General features: G+C 50.4%; 2 protein-coding genes across 8 annotated transcripts in view; one reads left to right on the top strand and one right to left on the bottom strand.

Moving 5' to 3' along the window:
- The window catches only part of Arhgap8 (Rho GTPase activating protein 8), a 45,863-nt gene extending 39,488 nt beyond the window's left edge, over positions 1–6,375 (top strand). For all 7 annotated transcript variants that reach the window (XM_059247058.1, XM_059247059.1, XM_059247056.1 and 4 more), the window contains exons 8-12: positions 864–937; positions 1,545–1,622; positions 2,414–2,542; positions 4,597–4,700; positions 5,359–6,375. In XM_059247058.1, coding sequence (XP_059103041.1) covers positions 864–937; positions 1,545–1,622; positions 2,414–2,542; positions 4,597–4,700; positions 5,359–5,655 — 682 coding nt within the window. In that variant the 3' untranslated portion in view covers positions 5,656–6,375. The remainder of the gene's footprint in view (positions 1–863; positions 938–1,544; positions 1,623–2,413; positions 2,543–4,596; positions 4,701–5,358) is intronic.
- A 13,350-nt stretch (positions 6,376–19,725) lies between these two features.
- Phf21b (PHD finger protein 21B) overlaps positions 19,726–26,063 on the bottom strand; it is a 38,827-nt gene continuing 32,489 nt past the window's right edge. Inside the window, exons 10-12 of the mRNA XM_059247999.1 lie at positions 25,834–25,909; positions 25,361–25,464; positions 19,726–21,761 (exon numbers count right to left, since the gene is read on the bottom strand). Coding sequence (XP_059103982.1) covers positions 21,543–21,761; positions 25,361–25,464; positions 25,834–25,909 — 399 coding nt within the window. The 3' untranslated portion in view covers positions 19,726–21,542. The remainder of the gene's footprint in view (positions 21,762–25,360; positions 25,465–25,833; positions 25,910–26,063) is intronic.

The raw sequence follows: 26,063 nt of genomic DNA, 5'->3' as shown, positions 1-26,063 counted from the left end.
AGTGGCCTCCACCCAGGACATCTGTCCTCCTGGTGGGGGCTGGAGCAAGTATAGCCTAGCCAGGAGGTCTTACAAAATGTGTGTATTGTGTCGTACGTCCCACAGCAGGTTGTGTGGGCCAGCCCACGGCCAGTGCACAGAGAGGCAACTACCCTGCAGGTGAAGGTGACACAGAGACACTTGTCCTGAGACACCGTAGCTCCTGCCACTGCGGTCCCCAGTCAGCGCTAGATGCCGAGGACTCAGAATCTGCACCGAGTCCTTCTGAATATCTGTTGTTACTGTGTCTCAAGCCCCATGTTTTTATCACGTACTTTTTGTTGTTGTTGTTGTTGTTTTTTGAGACAGGGTCTCTCTGTAGTCTTGGCTGTCCTGGAACTCACTATTGTAGTCCAGGATCCATCTGCCTGCCTCCGCCTCCTGAGTGCCAGGATTAAAGGCGTGTGCCACCATTCCCAGCAAGTACTTTTTAAAATTGGATGAGCACCTGGTCTGGTCTCCCGGATCCATGCTCACAGTCAGACTTCCTCGTACCTCTGTGTGTCTTCTTGTCTGTACTGCTTTTTTTCTCTTTTGTCCTCTGGCAAGCTCCTACTCATCCCTCAAAACCTCTGCCTTAAAGTAGCCCCCTGAGGAAGCCTCCAGCCCCCCCACCCCAGTGTTCCCCAAAGTATATTCTGGGTGGAGTTCCGGCACTTTGTTGTCCTTCCAAATGTTTGGACTCTCGTGGCTGCTTCATGGGGCCTGAGGCTGTGTCTCTCCCTGGACACTCCCTTGATGTTCCATCCCCTGGAATGGGGAATCTAAGAGCCTTCCCCTCACCCTCTGGGTCTGGAATAAGCCAGTACTTTCTTCTCCCTCAGCCTCAAAGACAAAAACCAAGGTGAACTCATTCCCCCTGTGCTGAGGTGGACAGTGACGTACCTGAGGGAGAAAGGTAAGGAGCTAGCTCTGGCCGGGACACTCAACAGCGCCTTTCCAACGGGGCTGCACGTCAGATCCTGAACACCCCACAAGCCAGGGGCTGCTGGAGCTGTGACCTGAGCAAGCATGTGATGTGCAGGCACAGTGGCCACCTTAGGTGTGTGTGCATGACTGTGGGTCTGTGGGGGAAGCTAGGAAGGAGAGGCAGGAGAGACCAGAAGGACTTCAGCCTCCAGGCTGCTGCCCAGTGTTCTCATGTATCCTAGGGTGCTGTTCCCCACAGAGAGCAGGCTCAGGCCTGACTTTCTCTCCTGGTTGTGAAGCCAGCAGCAGGGGCCTGGCAGGCGGGCAGCCAACTGATGATGTTAAATAGAAGAAGAAAGGCTGAGCATTTTCTTCAGGATCACATAGCTGCTAGGAGGCAGAGGCAACTGGAGCTCAGGCCTGTGTGTTTCTGCACTCCCTTCTCTCAGGGAGGGAGGATCTGGAGGGGAGACATCAGGTGACTGGAAAAGCCTGATCTGTCACCACAGGAGGTTGATACTGCAGACAGGGAGTCACAGAATCTCCAGAAGGCCAGAGTTCTGGGATCTGAGATGTCCAGTCTTTTCTTCCTGCAGGGCTACACACGGAGGGCCTGTTCCGGAGATCGGCCAGCGCCCAGATAGTCCACCAGGTGCAGCGGCTGTATGACCAAGGTGATGCCCCAGACCCCTCCCTCCTGCCAGATTCTCAACTGCCACCCCTTAGTCCTCGGTGACTCCATACCCCACCTGACCCCAGAAACAGGTCTGGGGGGGCTGCTGCCTGGGAATGCCAACCACCCTCCCATTGTAGAGCAAGGGAGTCCTGTGTCCAGACTCCAGCCAGCTAGGGAAGGTGCTGCCCCAGCCCTCAGTGCCTTTGCGCCTTCCCCACTGACACCAGGTGGCCACATGGTTTGAACTAACACTTCGAGGTAAGGAAATCATGTTATGGCATTCCATAGGCAGCCCCGCCTCTGCAAGCAGAAAACTGGACTCTAAGCTGGGGGTACCTCCAAAATACCACTAAGCAAATAACTGTCTTGCTCCCAGGAACACTCGCCCTCTAGTCTTGCTTGAGGCCTCCATGTCCCTGTGATTGCGAATTCACTCATCAAACACTAGGCCCCCTGTGATTGCAAATTCACTCATCAAACACTAGGCCCACACAGTCCCGAGCTGGACGTTTAGACCTTAGCCTGGCCCTGTGTGTGCAGCCCCAGAGCCAAGGCCCTGACCTTGGAGCTCAAGCCTCCATCCAGAACCAAACCTTACCTCGAGGGAAGCAATTAGCTGCTCCGTGGGCACCCTAGAAGAGGGAGGCAGTAGCAGTAAGAGGAAGCTGGTGGGGAACAGCACCCCCATATCCAAGAGGCATCCCTGGGACATATGGCTGTGACCTCCACCTCGAGCTCCCAAGCCATGGGCTGAGTGAACTGCTCAGCTGTGCCATGTCCTGTGTTCAGGGAAGCCGGTGAACTTTGATGACTACGGAGACATGCATGTCCCAGCCGTGATCCTGAAGACCTTTCTGCGTGAGCTGCCCCAGCCGCTGCTGACCTTCCAAGCCTATGAGCAGATTCTCGGGATCACCAGTATGTACCCTCGTGAACCCTGGCCTCAGGGCAACCCTGGCTAATGACCCAGGTCAGCCTCTGTCTCGGCTGAGGCAGTGTCCACCCAACCTTGGCCCATTACTGTCCAGCCCTGTGGGTCAGCAGAGGGGAACTTGGGGCCACCTCTCTATTCAGTGAGGCTGTAGGCATCAAACAGGCCATATTGTCCTTGGGTTTGGGGAGGGTGACCCTAGCTTGCCTGGTGGCCCTACCCAGGTGGCTACATTTCTCCTTCAAGTGAGGTATACAGGCCCTTCCTGGGAGCCCTGTGGAAGCTTCCTGAAGGCTGTAGTCTCCAGAGACAAGGAGCACACTGCTGGTGACCCAGGAGTCAGGAGTCATTGCTCTGGTCCAGAGCTGTGTCTCGGGTCCCTGTTTCTCCAGTCACCAGTTGTGTGACCTGGGGCAAGTCATGCAGTCCCTCTGCACTCCCTTCCCTCATCTGTATTCACGAGGGCTCTTCTGAGGATTGAAAGCACATAAAAGGGCTGGGGATGCAGCTCGGTGAATAGAGCACTTGCCTAGCATGCAGGAAGCCCCCGATCCCATCCCCAGCACCAAATAAAGTAGGCATAGTGCTGTGTAGATGTAACTCCTGCACTTGGAAGACAGAGGCAGGAGGATCAGGACCTCAAGGTCATCCCTGGCTCAAAAATAAGAATATGCTCAACTGTCGGCTGTCACAGAGTCACTGTCGTGACATTCTGCTGCTCTGCCTGCTTCCTCGGGAAGGGATAAGAGGGACCACCATAGCCGAGCTGTGGTGGCACATGCCTTTAATCCCAGCACTGGAGGCAGAGCTAGGTGGATCTCTGTGAGTTCGTGGCCAGCCTGGTCTATAGAGTGAGATCCAGGCCAGGCACCAAAACTACACAGAGAAACCCTGTCTCGTAAAACCAAAAGGGGGAAAAAAAAAGAGAGAGGGACCAGCATGATAGCCAAGGTGGCCTGTGTCCCTCCCATGTCATCTCTGTGGCCATCATTCTCTGAAGAGGAGGCTTGAGACTGGGTCATCCACAGCCCAGAGCTGGTGGCCACTGGTTTCCCTGGAAAGGTGAATCGCAAGGAAACTCCTTGTTCACCGAGCTTACTAAGCAACCACAGCTTGGTTCCCCAAGACAATGACCTTTATTAGAACATCCTCAAGCTTTTCATAGATGGGGATCCTGGGTCCCAACAGGAGCCTTCGTACAGTTCCAGGGTCCCCTGGTCACTATACATACAGGCTTAGCAGAGGGACAGTAGTGTGTCAGAGGCTGGAGGCTTGGGAACAGGGTTGTGAACACATCTGTGGGTGGAGGGTCTGAGGATGTAGATTGGTTAGTAGAGTGCCGGGGCTCCATCCCTAGCACTACATAAACCAGAAACAGTGACACACACCTATAATCCCGGCACTTGGGAAGGAGGCAGGAGGACCAGGAGTTCAAGGGCATCCTCAGCTACAGAGCAAGTTTGAGGCCAGCCTGGGACGTGTGAGACCTAGTCTCAAAACAAAACTCAAATGGAGGGCAATGGTGGGGACTGAGGGTCTATGTGTGAATGCAGGGCTTTCCCCAAGAACAACACAGTGTGGTGATCTGTGTACTGAGAACCAGAGGCAGGTGCATTTATCCTGGCGAGGTCAGAGTCAATGCTTTACCTTCCCCAGCCACACAGTCTCCATGGCAGCTGCCGGCTCCATCGTTGTAACCCACAAACAGCCCTAGGCTGTGTGTCTACACACAACCACGGTTGAGTTCAAGTAAAATATTACTACTGATCGCTGGCATGGTGGTACATGCCTCTAATGCCAACACTTGGGAGTTAGAGAGAACAAATGAAACCTTTATTAACAAAGAAATGTGCTGGGCCAGATGTGGATGGCGGTCTGTGTTTAAATAGCTGGCCCTGGTCTAGCCTTTTCCTGTTTGCAGAGTGACTCACTGCCCTGCTTCCCAGTGGGCAGTAGTTTCTGTAGCCATCACACAGAGGAGGAAGGAGCCTGGCAGAAGTAGTGAGGTGCTGCCCAGGCCAGCAGCCTCATGCCGTTGCAGGTGTGGAGAGCAGCCTGCGTGTGACCCACTGCCGCCTGATCCTGCGGAGCCTCCCGGAGCACAACTACACCGTCCTCCGCTACCTCATGGGCTTCCTGCATGAGGTAAGTGGGGCTAGCTGCATCCCAGGATGAGGAAGCCCAGCCCCAAGATTGGCTCTGGGGGCCTCTTGTCATCCCTGACCTGTGCTGTTTGCCCCAGTCCAAAGTCACACCCACTCCACTCTTGAACCACCAAAGGATGTCACTCAAGGTCCAGCCAGACTCCTCTGAGAAACTTGACAGTCTGAGGCGATGTCCAGGGATAGGAGCCAGGAGGGACAGAGGGGACAGCTTGATGTCACATTCTTGGCTTTGTGTGTATGGTATATATTCATGTATATGTTCATGCATGTATGCATGCATGAATACATGTGAATGGATGTGTGGTGGACAAACAGCAATGTTAGAGGTCTTCAGTGAGCCCCGGGATCCACCTGTCCCTGCCTCCCCGGTGCTGGGATTACAAGTGTGCACCGGATTATTCTGGGGACCAAACTTTGGCTAGCTAGCATGGCAAGCGCTTGGTGAGACGAATTGAGCCATCTCCCCAACCCACTCCCTCCCGCTCCAGAGCTCTTTCCAACACATTATCCCCTCAGGGGTGAGGATGGAATCATCAACAGGTCTCTCTACCACACCAGTCTCCTCTGGGGTGAGGACAGAATCCAGGCTGCTGATGCCTGGGGATTCATTTCTTGGTTTCCGGTGCGGCCTCTTCCAGGTGTCTCTGGAGAGCATTTCAAACAAGATGACCAGCTCAAACCTGGCATGTGTGTTCGGGCTGAACTTGATCTGGCCGTCTCAGGGGGTGGCTTCCCTGAGCGCCCTGGTGCCTCTGAACCTGTTCACGGAGCTGCTGATTGAGTACTATGACAAAGTGTTCAGCACCCAAGAGGCCCTCGGGGAGCACAGGCAGAACACTGTGGAAATGGAACAGGCTGGCCCTGTCACCAAAGGATTCACGAAGACAGGCACTCCTCAGGCCTCACCATACTTACCGCGCTTCCGCATCCCCTGACTAGCTGGAGATACCTCAAGATGGAGGTGCCCCCTTGCAATCTATGTATCTGTGGCCCCGTTTGTCTTATAAACTTATGGTCTGTAAGAAGACACAGGAATTAAATGAACCCAGAACTTTTTAGTGGGAATCTTGTGCTTCTGATTGTCGGGTCCATCACCGTTCTGGGCTGTGGCTGAAATGAAACACAAGTGTGAGGGTGACTGTCTTGAACCATAACCTAATGTGACTTAAGGGAAGTGCGAATTTGTGAGCAAGGGGCCTGGAGCAGGGCCTATGTGACAGGCCATCTGACCTAGTGACTCACACAGCTGTAGGCTGGCCACAATCCATGGTTACCTGACAGTTCAAGGGTCCTTGGGGGACCATAACATGCCCTGGGTGGGCTGGCTATCATCCAGGGAGACTTAGCTGTCTGGCCAATTACTCCTGTCCTCCAGCAGGTGGCATGGGGCACATGTTGCCTTGGGCAGAGGCGCTGTTCAAGGTTAGTATGGTCTTCAAGATCATGGAGAGCAATGCTCAGGTCCCTGTGGAGAAGGACTGGTCCCTGTGGAGAAAGGTGTCCGCAGCCAAGCCCGTGGGCCACAGTGGAAAGAGGAACATGGTAGGCACTCGGCACAGGAGTGGAACTGATGTTGGGCAGCCAACCTGCCAGAGGGTTCCAGATCTGTGGCCTCAGACAGATTGTTCCCTCAGGGCTGTAGAATGGACCCTGTACATCACCACATACAGTGCCGCAAGGCCACCAGCAAAAAGTTCCGTAAGTTATTTAGATTGGACAAGCTTGGGTCACGTGCCCACCCTGGACCAATCAGTGGCCAGAGGATGCACTGAAGGGCTAGACCTGGGGTTAGACGTGCCGAGCAATTTCGAAACAACCAGCAAATGTCAACCTGACTGTTCGGTGGCAGATACAAATAAATAAACATCCACATTCGGGAGAGCGTTCAGCTGTCTCATTGCTCTATGCCCAGACAGGAATCAGGCAGAAGAGACCAATCATACTGAGGCTGACAGCATCGGGGGTGGGGCTACAATTCTAGCTCAAGCCACCCCAGAGCTAGACTTTCCAGGAAGGGTGCACATGGTGTAAGCACCTACCATCCAGATGGGAAGGGCAAGCCCAGAGCCTCCCTCAGCCTCACTTCTTCGTGAAAGCCACAGAGCAGAAGCCTGTATAGGTTTGGACACAGCTAGACTTAGTTTCTCGTCCACTTGACACAAGCTACGGTCATCTGGAAATCTCGGAGATAGCTACGGACGCAGCACAGCCCCAAATGGCAAAGTTGCTTAAGACACGAGAGTTGTTAGTGACTGGAGAGTGGGGTGGGTAACGCAACCGTGCAGTTCTGGAGGGTGAGCTTGTAGACACTATCTTGTCCCACCACAGGAAGGTTGGACGCTGATAGATATTTGAGATGAAAATAGAGTTGTCTTCCTGGTGTCCATCTCCACTGGCGCTGTCACACCTCTGCTGGAAGCCTGACGTGGTCCTCAGCTGAAGTATGCTTCAGCAAACGAATGCCCTGCCTGCAGCTGGGGGCTCCGGCCTGGCCTGCACTGCCTCTGAGCTCAGGGGGGACTCCGAAGCCCCGGCCCGACCCCGGTGTTGAGAGGAGCCCTTGGTGCCTTTGGCTTTAGTGTCTACTGGGTTCTCTTCTCCACACCCCCTCCTCTCGCCCCTAGCCAAGCTCCAGTCACACATGTCGGTGGCCCCATTACCCGCCCACCATGCTCTGTCACGTGTTTTCTGCTCTTTCCACTGCTCAGTCGTTCCCGGTCCCTGAGGCCATGGGGTTCTCCTGGGCTTCATGAAATTGTGGTTTCTCTCTCTCTCTCTCTTTCTCTCTCTCTCTCTCTCTCTCTCTCTCTCTCTCTCTCTCTCTCTTTCCTTTTCTCAATCTTTCTCTCTTTCTGTCTCTCTCTCTGTCTGTCTGTCTTTCTTCCTGTTATCCTACAAAGCCTTTCTTTTCCCCTTTGTTTTTTTCACTTTGGTCTCTTCATTTCTTTCTTCCCTTTTTGTTTTCCTTCCTCTTTCTTTCCTTCTTCCTCTTTATTTTTTCTTTCTCACTTCTCTTTATTCCTTTCTCTCTTCCCTATCATTCGTTCTTTCTTTCTCTCTTTTCTTTCTTCCTCTCTATCTCTCCCCTCCCTCCTTCCTTTCTTCTTTCTAACAACCCTTCCTCTCTGACCCCCAAAAGTCAAACAAAGTGGGCTCTCAGCAAGGCTCAGTATGGAACCCGAGGTAGCCAGCTCCCCCCCCCCCCCCGTGTCCCCTGCCACAGCCTCTGGAAAGGCCACCATGCATCTGCACACACACACACCACACACACCCCTCCATGATGTCTGTGCTCACAGAATGCTGAATAACCCCGAAGGGTCTCAGAGTTCTGCTGCCAGGGAGAAAGAAAGAAACAAAAATGATGGCTCCCTTAAGAGCCTGCCATTGTGAGCCCCGAATTAACAATGACATTAAATCAAGCCTCATGCATTATGCAGCGGGGTTTACAGGGAAATGCATGTCTGTGAAATATATGTTTCAAATTTCCTGACTTGGAGAGGTGCCCCAAGATGGTCTCCTGCGGGTCCTTTGATAACAGTTTCTCTTCACAAATGGTAATTGTAGAATCCCAGCCCAGCACTGCGTGGCCCCGTCACCTTCCTGTGTCTCGGCACAATTTCCCGATCATTCCCACAGCAAAAGAAAGTGATTACAGCCGTCACATGTGGGAGGCACACAAAATGTCCCAGCTTAAAACAATGCTAACAATGCCCGGACAAGGACTCCAGGGTGTCCGCATCGCCAGGACACACAGATGAATTATCCAAACATTCACTTTTGCAGAAATGACAGAGATTTCCAGGGACTCCAGAGGTTCAGCAAGCTGCCCAGAACTTGTGGTTGACATTCACACTGAACCACGGGAACCTGCCTAGACCCCCACACGCCGGGGCTCGCCATGGCAGGAAATGTCAGGGAGAGAGAAAATGGAAGTCAGAACATAGAAGTCACTCATCCATGGCTGAGATGCAGACTGTTGTGGACACCGGGAGAGCAACTCAGTGAGTTGGGTTGTATATCTAGGAATGACCCAGAAGGGGGACCAGAGCATTGCTGTGGAGATGCAGCCCGCCTGTCCTTCATCAGCAAGAAAAGCAGGTAAGTCGATGTGTGTCACTGAGGTGACTGAAGAGTGTCCTGCAATTAACACGGACAGAACTGATGTGTGTGTCCAATTGGATCTCAGTTTCTCTTGGTGACCATCTGTACCAGTCAGCACTGCCACACCTCTGTGACATGAAAACTGGCAGGGAATCTCGCCCAAGTCCACCTCTGCAAGCCCACAATCACTCATCACTGAATGGTTTCAAACAAAGCTGAATGATATACAAGCAGAAGGAGTTATTAAAAACTGAATGGTGCGAGGCTGGAGAGATGGCTGAGCAGTTTAGAGCACTGGCTGCTCTTCCAGAGGACCTGGGTTCAGTTCTCAGCACCCACATGGTGGCTCACAACGGTCTGTAACTCCAGTTGCAGGGGATCTGACCTCCTCACACAGACATACGTGCAAGCAAAACACCAATGCACATAAAATAAGAATAAATAAATTTTAAAAACTGAATGGTGGATGTTGTGGGATGGCTCGATGGGTAAAAGTGCCTGCCTACAAGGCTGGTGATTGGAGTTCAGTTCCTGGGGCTCACGTGGTGGATGGAAAGAACTGCGTCTCCACTTGTGCACCACAGCATGTGTGCACACACACACACATGTGCACACGCACACACACACACACACACACAAACAGGAAAAAAAAACTGAATGAGGGGTTCAGAGAATGGGGTTTGGTGATAGAGCACTTGCCTGGTACATGTGAGGCTGTGGGTCCTGCCCTTAGTGTTCAGGAAGGAGGAAGTAAGGATGGGGGGCGGGCACAAAGTGTGAAGACACGAGCAAGCTGAACATCTGGACCTACGCAGTGTTTACAGAACATCATACTCAGCATCTGAGGATGTGTATTCTTCCTAAGTGCACAGGACATGGCTACCAATGTGGACCAGAGTCTGGGTCAGAAGACAAGCTTTGGTAAATTAAAGGATTTTAATTAAAATCAAGCGAAGAACACAATGGAATAAAATTGATCTGAAAATCAATGATATCGAGAAGGGGTAAAAATCCAAGTATATGAAAATGTCTTAAAAGAGAAGAAACACACAAATCAGACTAAAGAAGTCAGAATGTAAGCAAGAAATTAATCTCTAATACACACATGCCTGAGGTATTCAGTGTGCCCTGTGTATGTAGAGGTCAGAGGACAACCTTGGGTGTCATTTCTTAGGCTCACTTATTTTTTTTTGGCTGGCCCGGAACTTGTTATGTAGATCAGGCTGGCCTCAAACTCACAGAGATCCTGAGTATGAGGACTAAAGGCATGTGCCTCCAAGCCTGGATGATTTTGTGTGTGTGTGTGTGTACCGGAGTTTTGCTACAGGTAAGCCTGTGTCCCATGTGCATGCAGTGCCCATGACAGCCAGTGGAGTATTAGATCCCCTGGAGTTACAGATGGTTGTGAGGCACGGGGTAAGTGCTGGGAACTCAACCTGGGTCCTCTTGCCGGGGCAGCCAGTGCTTTTAACTGTGAGCCACCTCTCCAGTCCCACGTTTTTTTTGGTTGGTTTGTTGTTATTTTAAAATTTTTGTTGTGAATTATGTGTGCCACACACGAGGTGTCTGAAGAGGCCTGAAAGGGTGTTATATTACCTACAGATGAAGTGTTAGGTAGTTGCTTGTGAGTCACCTGGCATGGGGGCTGGGAACTGAACCTGGGTCCTTTGCAAGAGCAGTGAGCAAGCGCTCTTAACTGCTGAGCCGGATCTCCAGCCACCCCTTTTACTAAAGACGGAGTTTCTCACGGGCCAATTAGGCTGGCCTGGTTGTCCAGCAGGCCCCAGAGTACTGTTTGCCTGTTTGCCTCCTCGGTAACGGGGTTACAAGCAGGTGCTGCAATGCCCGTTTTTTTGTTTGTTTGTTTGTTTGGGTTTGTTGTTGTTGTTGTTGTTGTTATTATTATTTTTTTTTTGCATGGGTTCTGGGGTCCAAGCTCAGGTCCTCAGGCTCACACCGCAAGCGCTTTGCTGACTGAGCCCTCTCTCCTGCTCCCGAGAAAATAATTTGAATTCACAGGGAAAATAATCTAAAGACATGCTAATGTCACAACATATCAACATTCATGAAGTATTAAAGCAGGACCTCCAGGGAGAGCTAAAAGCTTGTAGGAAAAAAAAAAAAAAGAAAGAAATGATCTAAAAGCAGGGGCTAGTGCCGCGCAGCTAGATGCAAGGGAAGGAAATAAAAAGGAACAGAAATTTGGGCTAAGAGGAATTTCCTAGTTTTCTTTTCCTTCCTTCCTTCCTTCCTTCCTCCCTCCCTCCCTCCTCCTCCTCCTCCTCCTCCTCCTCCTCCTCCTCCTCCTCCTCTTCCTTCTTCTCTCCCTCCCTCTCTCTCTCCCTCCCTCTCTTTTTTGACACAGACACACTTACTACATAACCTTGGCTGTCCTGGAACTCACTGTGTAGACCAGACTGGCCTCAGACTCGAGATCTGCCTGCCCCTGCCTTCCAGTGTTAGGATTAAAGGTGCAAGCAACCACACCTGACCATTAGTTTGCTTTCTATTGCTCTGCTAAACCCCATGACTAAAAGCAGCTTGTGGAAGAAAGGGGTTTATTTGGCTTACACGTCCCAGTCACAATGCTCACTGAGGGACGTCAAAAGGCACGAACCTGGAGGCAGGAACTGAAGCAGAGACCAGAGAATAACACGGCTTACCAGCTGGCACCTCACAGCTCCCTCAGCTTGCTCTCTTATAGAACCCAGGACCACCTGCCCAGGGGCGGCACCTCCCACAGGCAGCTGAGCCCTCCCACATCAATCATGAATCAAGAAAATGCCCCACAGACTTGCCTACAAGCCATCTGATGGAGGCTTTTTCTCAACTGAGGTTGCCTTTTTCAGATGACTCTGGCTGGTGTCAAGTTGACCACCAACAAAAACAACAAGAAGTAGCTTGCACCGGGTGCAAGCTGGGTGTGGTGGCACACACTTGTAATTTCAGCCCTCGGGAGGCTGAGTCAGGAGGATTGTTGAGTTCTGGGTCAGCATGGGCTATATAATGATTTCTTGTCTCAAACAAACAAGGAAAAGGGAAAAAGAAATCGGGGCTAGGGTGCAGCTCAGTGCCAGAGTCCTTGCCTTGGGTTCCGTCATCAGTAAGTACCCCAAACAAACAAAACCAATAAATAAATAACAGGCAATAGAGAATAGAAACAAACCCAAACGCTGGTTCTTCACATAAATACACGCATTCACGAACCCCTTGATAGATCCCACATCAAGATGAGAGGAAACACAAATTAAGAAGGAAAATGTGCTGATCGCTTTAGAGTGTGCAGAGGGCAAAGCGATCATCAAAATGTCAAGAACAATTTCATGCCAAAATCAGCCTAAGTGATAATTCCTTGAATAACTCAACGTATTGAAAGTGACAACAGAATAGAATATCCCAACAGCCCCGTGTATTAAACATACTCAACTGTTAAAATGGAAATGTAACGCCTTCTCACCAATGAAACTCTAGCTCCAGATGGCTTTGCTAGCGCATTCGAACGAAAAGGCTTTCGGGGAAACAAGGGGGCACATTTCTGACTCATATAGTATAAAGGTGTCTGAGGCATCAAAAAGACAAGCAGAAATTTAACATCCCACAGAAATATCGGTACAGAACACTTAATATCAGCAAGTCAAATGGATGGGATGCTGTGCCATGAGCAAGTAGGGTTTATTCCAAGAATTTAAACTTGGCTTAGTGTTTGACAATTAATATAAATAATCACATTTACTGAATCAGGGGACACTCACATGGTTATAAAATCACGTTGAAAAAAAAAATTAAGAACAAACAGGATTTTAAAACAAACAACCAACCTTCGGGCTTGGCGAGAGGGCTCAGAAGTTAAAAGCAACTGAGGCCCTTGCAGAGGACCAGAGTTTGGTTCCCAGCACCCACACTGGGCAGCTCATAACTCCATATAACTCCATTCATAGAATCTGACACCCTTTTCTGGCCTCTACAGGCACCTGGAACTCATGCGCGTGTGTACACACACACACACACACACACATAAAAATAAAACTCAAAGCAAACTGAGACGGAGACTTCCTGTCATACTATTGATTATGAACTTGATGTGATCTAGAATCCCCATGAGAGAAACTGCTGGGCATGTGTAGCTAGAGTTTTCCTGCCTGGCCCACAGTCAGGGCAAATCTCTCTCACCTGCCAGTCCCACAGCCTCTCAGACCCGACCAAGTAAACACAGAGACTTATATTGCTTTCAAACTGTATGGCCGTGGCAGGCTTCTTGCTAACTGTTCTTATAGCTTAAATTAATCCATTTCCTTTAATCTATACCTTGCCACATGGCTCGTGGCTTACCGGCATCTTCACAAGCTGTTTCTCATCGTGGCGGCTGGCAGTGTCTCTCTCACTCAGCCTTCCACTTCCCAGCTTTATTCTCTCCTTGCCCCGCCTATACTTCCTGCCTAGCCAACGGCCAATCAGTGTTTTATTGATTAATTAGCAACACATTTGCCATACATCCCACAGCAGGCATGCCTGTGAGGGATTTCTTAATTAGATTAATTGAGGTGGAAAGATCTGCCCTGAATGGGTGGCACCATCCAGTGGCTGGGACTCAGATACAAGGACGTCCAAGGGGAAAGCATTTGTTTCTTGCCTGTCTGCGTTGGCCTCTTGCTGGTGAGAGCTGCCGTCCACCTCCACTGCTATCTGAGCCCGCTCCTTCAGCCTTCCAACCCAGACTGAACTAGGAATCCTCCAGGCCTTTGGCCCCGAATTGAGACTGCTGAGGCACCCAGCCTCAAGGACTGGGGTATTGGGTTCTCTAACGGGGAATAGGGGGGTCCAGTCCCTCGATAGTCCCCTCCCAGGGTCCGGGAAGAATCTATAACCAGCTGATAATTAATCTTTGATTTTATGAAATGAATCTATATACATGAAACTCCTTAGTCCATACACTTTATTATTCTGTATCAATTCTCTCTCTAGACAGCTTCTATTCTGCTCTCATGCCTAGCTCCTTTCTTGCCTGATTTCTCTCTACATTTATCTGCTGTCCCCTCTAAGTTCTATCTTAATTCTCTCACCTTAGTTCGGCCCCATCTAGGTTCTCATCCATCTAGTTCTTTCCCCTATCAGCTCCTCTCCCATCTCCTTCTCTCTCATCTGGGTCTTCCTTATCTTGTTCTTCCCCATCTGGCTCTTCCTCATCTTCCATCTCATTCCTCTAGTACTCTCTTCTAGCCCTTCAGTCTAGTTCTTCCCCATCTCAGCTCGTTCCTCTCCAGTTCTTACCCATCTAGTTCTTCCATTCTCATTTCTCTTCTCTGTCTCCTTATTCTCTCAGTTATCTCCAAGTCTCTCAGGAATCCAGTTATAAACCCAGGCAATAGCAATCCTCTGGCCGAGCAAGGTCACCAGGTTTGAATTCTTTTCATTTTTTAAAATATTTTATTATTTATTTATGTATATGAGTGCTTTATCTGCATTTACAACTTTATGCCAGAAGAGGGCATCAGATCCCACTAGAGATGGTTGTGAGCCACCATGTGGTGGCTGGGAGTTGAACTCAGGACCTCTGGAAGAGCAGACAGTGCTCTTAACCACTGAGCCATCTGTCCTGTCCCCCCAGGTTTGAATTCTTACAGGGTCAAAAAGGTAGGTAAGAATTTTCCTCAGGCAGTGACCACCAGGCTTTCTTTTACAACCCAAAAGGGGAGTGGTAAAGGAGGTCAATAGAGAGCTAATGATTGGTTAGTAAATCAAGAAGGCAATTTATGTGCTCAATCTACATTCCTAGAAGTCGTTAGGTAAGAAATTAGGAGTCTATTAGTAAGGCTGTAAAGAAGGAGGGTCTCACCCTAAACTGCACAAGAAATAAAGGTATCCTTCTGACCTAGGAGACAGGTGTTGTTTCGTTTGGCCTTGGATGTTTAAGTCTGTTCTTAGAGAGTACAGAGGTATCTCTGATAAGGTACTTTGCTCCATCTGGGGATGGACCTGGCCGGATGCTGCCAATGACGATAATTATAGGGAGGCTTGAACTGGTGGGGTTCTGGCTGTGCACAGCTGTCAGCACAGACGGTTATCTAAATATTCCTTTAGTAGAGGGGAAATGGTGCCCAATAAATGATGGAAAAGCTACAATAGCACACAGCAGAAAAGGCTGATAATCAAAAGCCAAATATCACCAAGGCTCCTTGAGCCTCAGCTTGACCTCTGGAAGGACCTTGGCTTCTTCCAGGTATTAGCTTTGTCATAATCAGCTGAAGTCCTACTTTATATATTTTTGCGGCTTGTAGCAGTTCTCAACCTGTCCCGTGTGAGACAGCCATTGTGTGATTACCCAGCCTGTATCTTGCAAGCCAATGCAATAAACCCCCTTTAAATATGCATCCGTTCTGTGCATTCCATTCCTCTAGAGAACCCTGGACTACCACGACACTTACGGTGAAGTTATTGAAATGTTGTCACTTTAAATGAGAAACAAAACAAAAGACCCTGAGTCTCACCTCTTCCTTTCCATATTGGACTAGACATCCCACTGCTCTAGGAGGCAAGAGGGGTGAGAGCTACAGAGATGAGGAGGGAGGTCACAGGCAGGCAGGTGTGGTGGCACACACCTTTAATCCCAGCACTCGGGAGCAGCAGGGGGTGGACCCCATAGTGAGTTCCAGGCCTGCCAGAGCTACATATGAGAATCTTGTCCCCCAAACCAAAACAAATAGAAAGAAAGAAAAAAGGAGGGCGGTAGAAGCAGCTTGCAGATGCTGTTTGTGTTTGTGCTGAAGTGGGAAGATGTTAGATAACTGTTACAATGGGCAGGAGGATTTGGTAGGTCTCAGCATGCAAACTGTATCAGGTAGGGGCTGATCAGGAAGGCAACGCCACACAGAACTCTGAAAAGGGAAAGTCGAGGACAGGCAACTGTCAAGGTAGAATTCAATCTCTAAGTGACGCCCTAGGGCTCTGTGAGAGTCTCCAAGGCCAGAGCAATATGGAAGGGGACTCCCCCTCCACCCAACTGGGGTTCTGATCCCACAGGAGAAGGCATGGCTGCAGACTGTAAAGGTAATGCTGGTCAGGGATGGTCCCTAGTCTCTGTCAGACAGCCAAGGCAGGGGAGGAGAGGGTGGGCAGGCAGGATTTGAGTTATATATGGCATTTATTTATTTTTGAGACAGGGTGTCATTATACAGCACTGGTCAGCCTGGAACACACTATGTAGACCAGGCTGGCCTCAAACTGACAGTCCCACCTGCTGTGTTATGCCCAGATTGTGACCCCAAAGATACCACCAAAGACCTTAGGTACAGAATGCAAAAGCAAGGTTTATTTCTGTTTGTTTACAAGCTGCGGGCAGGGAAGCTCGATCCAAAGCACTCACTCGTAGTAACTGTGAGGCCAGGAGGAGCTTGCTTTTTCTTTGTGTGGCTAGCTTTTTAAAGGCAAAAACCACAAGCCCTTGGGGGGGGGGAGTTTTGCACAGGTGCAACTCGGATTGGTTTATTTTTATCTCTGTTCTCTTTTAATTGGGTGAGGGTATGTAACCTTTGGATTTACTGGTTGGTGGTTACAATTTATCACTTTGGGGGCAGTCCAGCACAAGTCCCAGGCTTTGTCCTTGAGCCACCATGGGGGCTGGCTGGCCAAGCACGTACTGACTGTGGGGGCTGGCTCAGTGGTCCAGGCTCTGTCCTTGACTCATGCACATAACTCTAAGTTGGTGAGGGGCCCCAGACAGTAAACATCTGGCTGAACTTTGAGCAGTCAGAGTGCGTGCAGAAAGGGAGCTACTGCAAGGACTATGTCTTTTGTTCATAGCCCTCCCAGAAACTGCTTGCTCAAGTCTCAGGAAACTGAAATTGAGGCCTGATCTCTGAGAGAAGACTGAGCAGCCTGTTATGGCATCTGCTTGGTCCTTTCACTTGTGCCTCCCGAATATTGGGATTAAAGTGCCCAGCAAAAAATATTTTAAAAACACACATGATGGCTGCAGATACAGCTCAGTTGATAGAGTGCTTACCTAGCATGTACGACGCCACGGGTTCGATCACAGCACCACATAAACCAAGTGTGGTACAAACACCTGCAGCACCAGTACTCGGGAGGTAGAGGCAGGAGGATCAGAACAGGTTATCTTTAACTACATAGTGAGTTAGAGGCCAGCCTGAGCTATAGAAGACCCCATCTCATGGGAAAAAAAGAGGGGGGCAGAAACCATAGGAGCAAGTTTGGGTGACTCCAGGACTGTTCCATCTGTCTCTGCACCATTACCACAAAACACCTGAGGCTCAACAGTCTATTCAGTGTGATGGTATCATCCATATTGAAGGTGGGTCCTTCCTCTTTAGTTAATTCAGTCCAGCCTCTTAGCTCCCAGGCCCCTTCCTTTTGTTACCATTCGTACAGACTGTGCTGGGGAATCTTGATTGTCAATGTGATCTGGCTGAGAAGTGCCTTGGGGCTTAGTGAAGCTCAGCCCTGGGTGTGTCTGTGAAGGTGTCTGCAGAGCCATTTAACTATGGAAGTGAGTAGTGCCATGTTTGCGTGTTTGGGGTGCTGGAGAGATAGCTCAGAGGTTAAGGATGCTTACTGCTTTTGCAGAGGACCTGGGTTCAGTTCCCAGTACCTACAAGGTGGCTCACAACTGCCTGGGACTCCATTTCTAGGGGATCTGATACCTCTTCTGACCTCCAAGGGCTCCTACACACATGTGGTACACATACATCCACTCAAGCATATACACACACACAAAATAAAACAACTAAATTTAAATATTATTTACTTATATAAATTAATGAGTGCATGAATAAATATTAACCAAACAATTTAAAAAGGGGGAGGACTAGAGGAATAGTTAGTGTAAGTCTCTTTCTCTCTGGCCCTCTCTCCACGCACTCTTTCTCCCTATGTCTCTTCTTCCTGGCCACTACGGTGTGAACTGCTTTGCCCAGCCAGGCCTCCCACCACCCACCATGACGGACTGAAACCTTAGAATCTATGAGCCAGGTTTCACTCAAGCATTTTGCCTAACACACCGATAACCTCTCCTCTTCCCAACAGAGAAAGTGTAAAATGGGTTGTGAAAGTCTAAAGAACCAACAGGCAGAGGCAGAGGTGGGCAGGACATGCGGAAGCAGCTGGGAAAGCTGCTGGGAGAGGAGGGCAATGGTCAAGGTCAAGTCTCAAGGCAACCTGGGGAGGCAGTGAGCAAGAGCGTGCCAAGCAGAGGTCCTGTGTGCGCAAGGGGCGTGCAAGGGGGAGCATGCTTTGTGAGCTGAGCTAGAGCGGGAGGTGGAGATGGTGGAGAGCAGCAGAAAGAGACCCCAAGAGAGCAGGGACGAGAGCCCTGTGGCCCTGGATGCTACAAGGAAGGCTGGTGAATGACCAAGGACTTGAACTTCGCCCAAGCACACAGGGCACAGACCTGTTAGCAGTCGCCCCACCCACACCAGTTACTAGCTGGAAAGCAACTGCAACAGAGTAGGAAGGAGCGGGTGGATGGTGGCAGCTGTGGTCTGTCTAACTCTAGGTGATAGGACGGGGGCTGAAGGCCAAGGGACAGAGACCTTGGAGCAGAAGGGAGGTAGGTCCTGTTCCACTTGTCTCAATGACACATGTGACTGATTTACCAGAGATGAGTGTGGAGGTCATGGGGTTGAGGGGGGCTCTTGGGGTACCGCTGGGGAAGGAGCCTATAATGAATCTGAGATGTCCTCTAGTGATGTCAATCCAGGGTGGCGACCAGTGTAGACAGGAATTGAGGGGACAGCTGTCCAAGGAGCTCTGGAGAGAGCAGAGGCTGGTGTAGACGGGAGGTCTCCAGCATATGGGGGTTAGGAAGGAGGGAACAGCCTGGAGTAGACAGGGGACAGTCATTGTGGAGTGTCAACAGTAAGTCACGTGGGCTGTGTGAGCAGGGACCCGCCAGAGCTGTGCAGAAGTCACTACTGACTATGTAGATTGTCCTAGGGGGGCAATGGGGTGGGGGATGGGGGTGGGCCAGAGATCTGGGGACTGGGAAGGAGGGTGTGAAGACTGTTCAGGAGGCAGAAGGGTGGGGAGTGTGTAAGCAGAGCAGGCAAAGCTGAACTCTGGGCCCCCTCAAACGGTATGCTCCCCCCAGAGCAATCACACTAGGCCATGGCTACAGTGTATATACTTGGTGGGCTGTCCAGCCTTTCAGTGCACACATGTGCGTATGTATGGGGCAGGGGGGCAGCAGCGCACGCGTGCATGCATGCATGCATGTTTCTATTCCTAGCTCCACAGGCAGCATTCAACAGGCCCTCCTCCCTCCACAGCTGCAGACACACAGGTGAACCCTGATCTCCAGGCTGAGTCAAGCTCCTTTGGAGGGTCTGGAGGTCATGCTGGTTGGTCTGCCTTCCCACAAGTCTGCTTTCAAAGGAAACACTGAGGTGGCGGTGGGCTCCTGTGTCCAGGAGGCAAAAATGAGTGGGTGAAGAGGTCAAGGTGAGAAGCCAGAGTGAGCGAGGTCGTTTCGGGGCTTTTCATAACAGATGAATCTACTACCTCCTGGAGCTGGGGTGGACACCAAAAGCTCTCCATTTCCTTTAGGGGTGGGTGGGGACACACGTGACCCTGACTTTTAGCCTTCTTCTTCTTCTTCTTCTTCTTCTTCTTCTTCTTCTTCTTCTTCTTCTTCTTCTTCTTCTTCTTTTTTTTTTTTTGGTTTTTTGAGACAGGGTTTCTCTGTGTAACTTTGGTGCCTGTCCTGGAACTCGCTTTGTAGACCAGGCTGGCCTCGAACTCACAGAGACCCACCTGCCTCTGCCTCCCAAGTACTGAGATTAAAGGTGTGCGCCACCACTGCCCGGCTGACTTTTAACCATTTCGAAACCCACTCAGTTGCCCCAGGGTTCCCCAGAGACTCACACTGAAAGTAAGGACACAGGACCACCAGGCTTTGAAATTGGGTTTAATGCATCATACAGAAGGAAAAACTACACTGGTATATTTAAAGACAAACACTTTCTCTAGCCACTATCCACTGGACGGTCCTCCTTGGTCCCCAAAAAAAAAAACTAAGTCTCAAGACACGTCAGCAGCTCCCCCTCCCGGGTCCAACCTTCCACATCCTCCCACGTTTCTTACAAAATCGAACTCAATCCATCCAAGAAGAAAAAAAACCCAAACCAACGAAAGAAGAACCTGAAGACGGTTACGTCGCCAGCCGTGCGGTGACGCATAATCGGCACCTCGTAACCAATATATAAAGACGCGCGCCTCCCGCGGCTCGCGCCGTTCATCGATAAAAGAATATAAAAATCTTGTTCAACCCAGTGTAATGTGTATTAAAATAGATTTGTATCCTTACAGCACAGTTTCTCCCGGAGTCGTGAAAAAAAATGACAAGAGGGACAGGGGCTGGTGGTGGGGTCCCAGCCGGCCTTCCCACTCTGCACTTGTGTCTGCGGGCCCAGATGTGCGGCTGTGGCCCTGGCGCATGCACGAGTGCTCGCTGCAATTCGGCACCATGTGATATGCTCGGGGAGCCCTGCGGCTCCTGATCGCGTAAGGGTTGTGCTGTGTCCCTCAGGACAGGGTGGGGCTTATGGAGTGGGCTGCATGGCTCCCAGAGTGTGCAGGAACCCCCAGGATGCCTAGGGACCTGCACTCCCTGCAAATGAGGAGGCAGCATTGAGGAGGGGGGCGCTGGCATCTCCAAAGGCCAGGCCCCCAAGTGCACCACCCTCTCTGCCTCCCCTCTGGATCTCTAGATCCCTTCCGGGTGCTCCATCTGGCCCCTGTCAGGGGAGGTTATCCATTCCTGTATTGGAGCAGAGACTTCCAGATGCAGGGGAAGGCAGGCAGGGGCGCGGTTCACATTACGGATCGCACAACAACAACAACAAAAAAAACCGCTATACAAAAAGTGTGAAGCTCTTTTTGGCATAGTGTCTTTAACTGGCAAGAAGTGGGCAGGACGCTCATCGGGTCCTGCACAGGAGAGTGCTCTAAAGGCTTCCATCATGAGCTGAAAGCTGCCAGGGGTCTCCCACGGTGGGCGACTGCTCTGTCTAGCCCAGAACTCCATGAGGAAAATTCCAGAGATTGGCAATAGGAAGAGGTGGGCCGCAGCAAGAGCATGAGCTTGGGAAGAATGAGGCAGAGGCCAGGCTGGGCAGCCCATGCAGCAGTGACCCCAGGAGAAGCTGGTCTGTCATTTGTCTAGTTCAATGACAGAATTTCAACATAGTAATACTGATGGATTGGGGGCTGGCCAGCAGGGCATGGGGAGCCCAAGGGCCACTGGAGAACTACCTAGGTTAGCTACCCTCTCTTGTACCAGAGGCTCACCTGCCCACCCCACTAAGCAGCTGTCTGTGGTCCCTTGCCTCCCCACAGGCTGTGCTGGGTCTAGTCTGCCTCCCTCTCCACAGCCTGAAGTCTGCCTCTCCTGAGGGGAACACCACAAGAGAGCTGGCCATGAAAGCCGAAAGCCAGGGAGGCCTGACAGTCCAAGGGGAGGGCTGCCTGTGCCCTGAGACACCCTCACCTGGCCCTCAGGTGGTCCCCTGCAACTGGTAAAGGGATCCACCTCATGCCGGTTCTGGCTCTGGGATGCTCAGCTCACTCCTCCTTTCTCTCTCCGTCACTCTGTCTAGTTTATTTTTGTCTAAAATTCATAGAGTTTATGAATTAAGGCCGACAGATTCCCCCCAGGTCTTGAGAGCAAGGTCCCAGTAACTTCCCGTGAGTGTTACTCGGATCCCCGGGGTCAGTTGTGGCTCTGGGGGTGCTGGAGGGCAGTGCGGAGAGTGGTGGTGGAAGGCTTGGTCCAGGGCCCGGCCAGAAGTGGGGTGGGGCTGGTGGTTGCCATAGAGACCTGGAGCATCTGCTCACCCTGGATCAGTCTCAGCAGGGCCCGGATGCGGTCCAGGGACGACTGTGTGCCCCTTTGGCGGGTCAGGAGGCTTGTCTTCAGCTCCAGGCATTTCTGTCAAGAGCAGAAGTTGTGGAGATGGTCTCAGAATTGAGTTCTGCAGCACCCTGGGCCAGCCACCTTGAGGGGCTCACCTTTCTTCACAAAGCCTTCCACCACCCCCAGCAGAACCTGAAACAGGCCAAGGGCCTCACACAAAATGGGATTGAATACACGGCCGGAGTGGCATGCTGGCTGCCGGGGATGCGGGTCCCCGAAGCTGACAGGTTCCATCCTGGCTGGTGGCAGACAGTGAGGCTCACAGACTTGCCAGCATGCCCTCTTCTGCTGCCCGCTCTCTAGCTTCTCTGTGTGGCACACAGAGACGACACTGCAGTGGGACGGATGCCTAGAGTCACGTGACCAGGGCTCCAGGTCAAACGGTGCCAGCACAGTATTGACCTCCTGGGGGCACCCCTCCAACTGTATGGATAATCAGGGATTTCTACAGGGCTCCGGATAACTATTCTTGGTTGTCAACTTGACCACATAGGGATTTATCTAAAACTCAAATGAATGGGTATATTTGTGAGGGATTTTTCTTCTTAATTAAATCATTTACAGTGGGAAGACCCACCTCTAATCCGGATCTTTGAGGTGGGAAGACCCACCTTTCATTTGGGCCATGCCTTCTGCTGGCCTAGAAGTTTTGGTTCCAGAGTGGGGGATCACTTGCGCCAGGAGCCACAACAAACTTTCCATTGAACTGGAAGCTCAGACTCCACCCAACCTCCAGCCACTTTGGGCTTCTGATGTCCTTAAGCCAACAGGTTAAGAAAGGCATAACAGTGTTAGGAGGGGTGATTGATCCAGATTACCATGGGGGAAACTGGGTTGCTACTCCACAATAGAGATAAGAAAGATTATGTCTGGAGTGTAAGAGATCCTTTAGGACATCTCTTGGTGCTACCACATCCTGTGATTAAAGTCAATTGGAAACTGCAACAATCTAACCCAGGCAGGATGGCAAAGGACACAGACCCTGAAGGAATGAAGGTGGGGGTCACTCCTCCAGGAAAAGAGCCAAGACCTGCTGAAGTGCTTGCTGATGGCGGAGGAAATGTGGAATAGGTAGTAGAGGAAGGTGGTTATAAATAACTACCTTCTAAGGTCACATGACCAGCTGGAGAAATGGAGATTATAACTGACATGAATGTTTCTGTCATATTCTGTTAAGAATGTGTTTGTACAGATATCTGTGTTTTCTTTCTTTGATTTCTTTACCATGTAATATCATGAATATGATAAGAATATGAAAATTTCTTTATCATGTAACATCAATTAAGAGAATACCAGTGGTTATCATATGTAAGTTGAGAGACTAAAAGAATGTCCCTCAAGGGACAGTGACACCTATTCTAAATTTATAACGCATTTGTGGTTGTACAAGGGATAGTTATGTCACGTTAGGCATAATTATGACCTGGCTGAATATACAATGCATTTGTAATTGTGCATGGGGTAGTAATATCATGTTATACGTAATTATGTTCCAGTTATTGTTTTCATTTGGAAATTAAGCATGACATAAGGAGACATGATTGTGTGTCAAGCTGATGCGGGGGTGGACTTGGGATGGTTATTCTTGGTTGTCAACCTGACTACATCTGGAATTAACTATAACCCAAACAGCTGGGTGTGTGTATACCTGTGAGGGACTTTTTGTTTTGTTTTGTTTTGTTGGTTTTTTTTTTTGTTTTGTTTTATTTTGTTTTTCTTCGAGACAGGGTTTCTCTGTGTAGTTTTGGTGCCTGTCCTAGAACTCGCTCTGTAGACCAGGCTGGCCTCAAACTCACAGACATCCGCCCACCTCTGCCTCCCAAGTGCTAGGATTAAAGGCATGTGCCACCATTTTTCTTAATTAAATCATTTGAAGCGAGAAGACCCACTTCAAGTTCTGATATATATATATATATATATATATATATATATATATATATATATATATATATATATATATACTGGTTTTGAGACAGGGTTTCTCTCAAATCCTGATCTCTGAGGTGGGAAGACCCATCTTTAATCTGGGCCACACCTTCTGCTGGCAGCCTTTATAAAGGACAGGGAAGAAGGGAGCTCGCTCGCTTTGCCTGCTTGCTCTCACTGACAAGTCCATTCCCTCACTGGCATTAGAGACTACTTTGGGATTCTGGCATCTACCACAGACCAGCTGAGACATCCAGCCTCACAGACTGAACAGTTACTGGGTTCTTGGACCTTCCATGGGTGGACAGCCATTGTTGGGCTGGCTAGACCACAGCCTGTAAGCAGTTCTATTAAATCCCCTTTATGTATTCACAGATTCATTCTCTCAGTTCCTCTAGAATTCTGACTAACAAGGCTAAAGAAGGCACATCATTTAGAGAGCTTTTCAAAGCCTGAGATCCCCAAACTTTGACAGACAAGGATAGGAGACAGTGAGTTCGAGGCCTACCTGGGCCACTTGGTGAGACCCTGCCCCCAATTACCAAGGAAAACACGATGCAATGCAGGGGGAACTGGGGTGATGGCCCAGTGGGTAGTTCGTAAGGGTGTTTGCTCTGCAATGTGAGCCCCTGAGCGGGAATCACCAGCACCGACATGAAAGCCGGGCATGCCCATATGTGGCTATAACCTCGATGCCGGGATCAGAGACAGGTGGATCCTGGGAACTCAGAAGCACAACAGCCAAGCCAAAATGGCAGGTGTCAAGTTTAGTGATAAAGCCTCTAGGTAGGGAAGAGGTGGAGGGCAACAGAGGAAAACATCTGACAGCCTTCTCTGGCCTCAGTATGTGTGCACACAAGTGTGTGTGTACCTGCACACGCATTCACACCTCTAGCCCCCCTCTCTCCCTCCCGCCCTCCATGCCTGGGATATAAAGTGTTTGTGTAACATGCACGAGACTCTAGGCTCAATCTCCAGCACCATAAAAATGAAACAAAATAAAATAAGACAAAAAAGCTGAGCTCCTCCAGGGCCCAGAACTGCTATTAGGGACTACCATCACTACTGCTGTCAGCACCATCCACCATCAGCCTCACCACTACCACCACCACCACCATAATAATCACCATTATCACTACAACCATCATCACCGTACTACCCACCAACACCATCATCACCATCACTATTACCACCCACCATCATCACCATCACCACCACCCCAACACCATCATCACCATCACTACCACAATCACCATTTTCTACCTACCATCACTACACTATCACCACCACCCCAACACCACCATCCTCATCACTACCACTATTACTACTCACCATCACCATCATCACTACTATCACCACCCCCCCATCATCACCATCAGCGCCATCACCACCCGCCACCCCTACCATCATCATCATCATCATCATCATCTTCATCGCTTTGTCTATCATCAATCTACAGAGGGCTATGCTCCCTTTATAGAGGAGGAAGTGGAGGTTCAGAAAGGCCGGGCCTTGCCAAGGTCACCTGGCTGAGAGGAGGCAGGTTCAGAATGTCGACAATAGTTTGGTAAGTATTCACGGTCCACATCAGAGCTGAACCTATGGGCCCACTGAGCAGCGCTGGTCGGCCTGTGATCGCCCTGGGTCCGGTGAGTGGGTGACGAGGCACCCACCCCACCGGTGCTCACCTTCACAGCTGAGGCCAGCTGCCTGTCTCGCTCCTCCAGCTGCTGGTGCTCAGTCTGCAGCTCGCTGCCACGTTGCAGCAGCTTCTGCTTCTCTTCTTCTTTTACTGGGGGAGAGAGGTAAAGCCCACGGAGAGGCGGATGAGCAGCTGGACCGGAAACGTTCCGCTTGGGACCAGCCCCAGCCACTCTTTTCTCAGAGCTCCGGCCGGCCCAGAAGAACCTGGACCTACCCAGCACCCCCAAGGTTCCATATGAACTCAGGGGTCCTTTCCTACTCCTAGGGACACCTTACCTGTCTTTTTTTTTTGGGGGGGGGGGTGTCTTGAGATAAGGTTTCTCTATGGAACAGCCCTGGCTGTCCTAGAACTCTCTTTGTAGACCAGGCTGGCCTCGAACTCACTGAGATCCACCTGCTTCTGCCTCCCAAGTGCTGGGATTAAAGGCGTGCGTCACCACTGCCCAGCCCACCTTACCTGTCTTGTGGGTGACGTAAGAGTGTACAATGGCCAGCATCCCGGTCCAGGGCACACCCTCGTCTTTCTTTAAGGCCTGTGGGGCAGATAGGATGATGAGAAAGAATACAGGTCGTAGAACTTTCTGAGACCAGATACTGGCTATGTGCCCATCAGGGAGGCATGCTCTCTGAGCCACAGATTCCCAGGGGATAGTAGCCATATCAGCCTGGTTCACTGGGGCTACTCAA

The sequence above is a fragment of the Peromyscus eremicus genome, chromosome 20 (assembly GCF_949786415.1).
Source record: "Peromyscus eremicus chromosome 20, PerEre_H2_v1, whole genome shotgun sequence".
Classification (NCBI taxonomy): Eukaryota; Metazoa; Chordata; class Mammalia; order Rodentia; family Cricetidae; genus Peromyscus; species Peromyscus eremicus.
The sequence above is the reverse complement of the archived record's forward strand: the minus strand, read 5'-3'. Positions and strand labels throughout refer to the sequence as shown.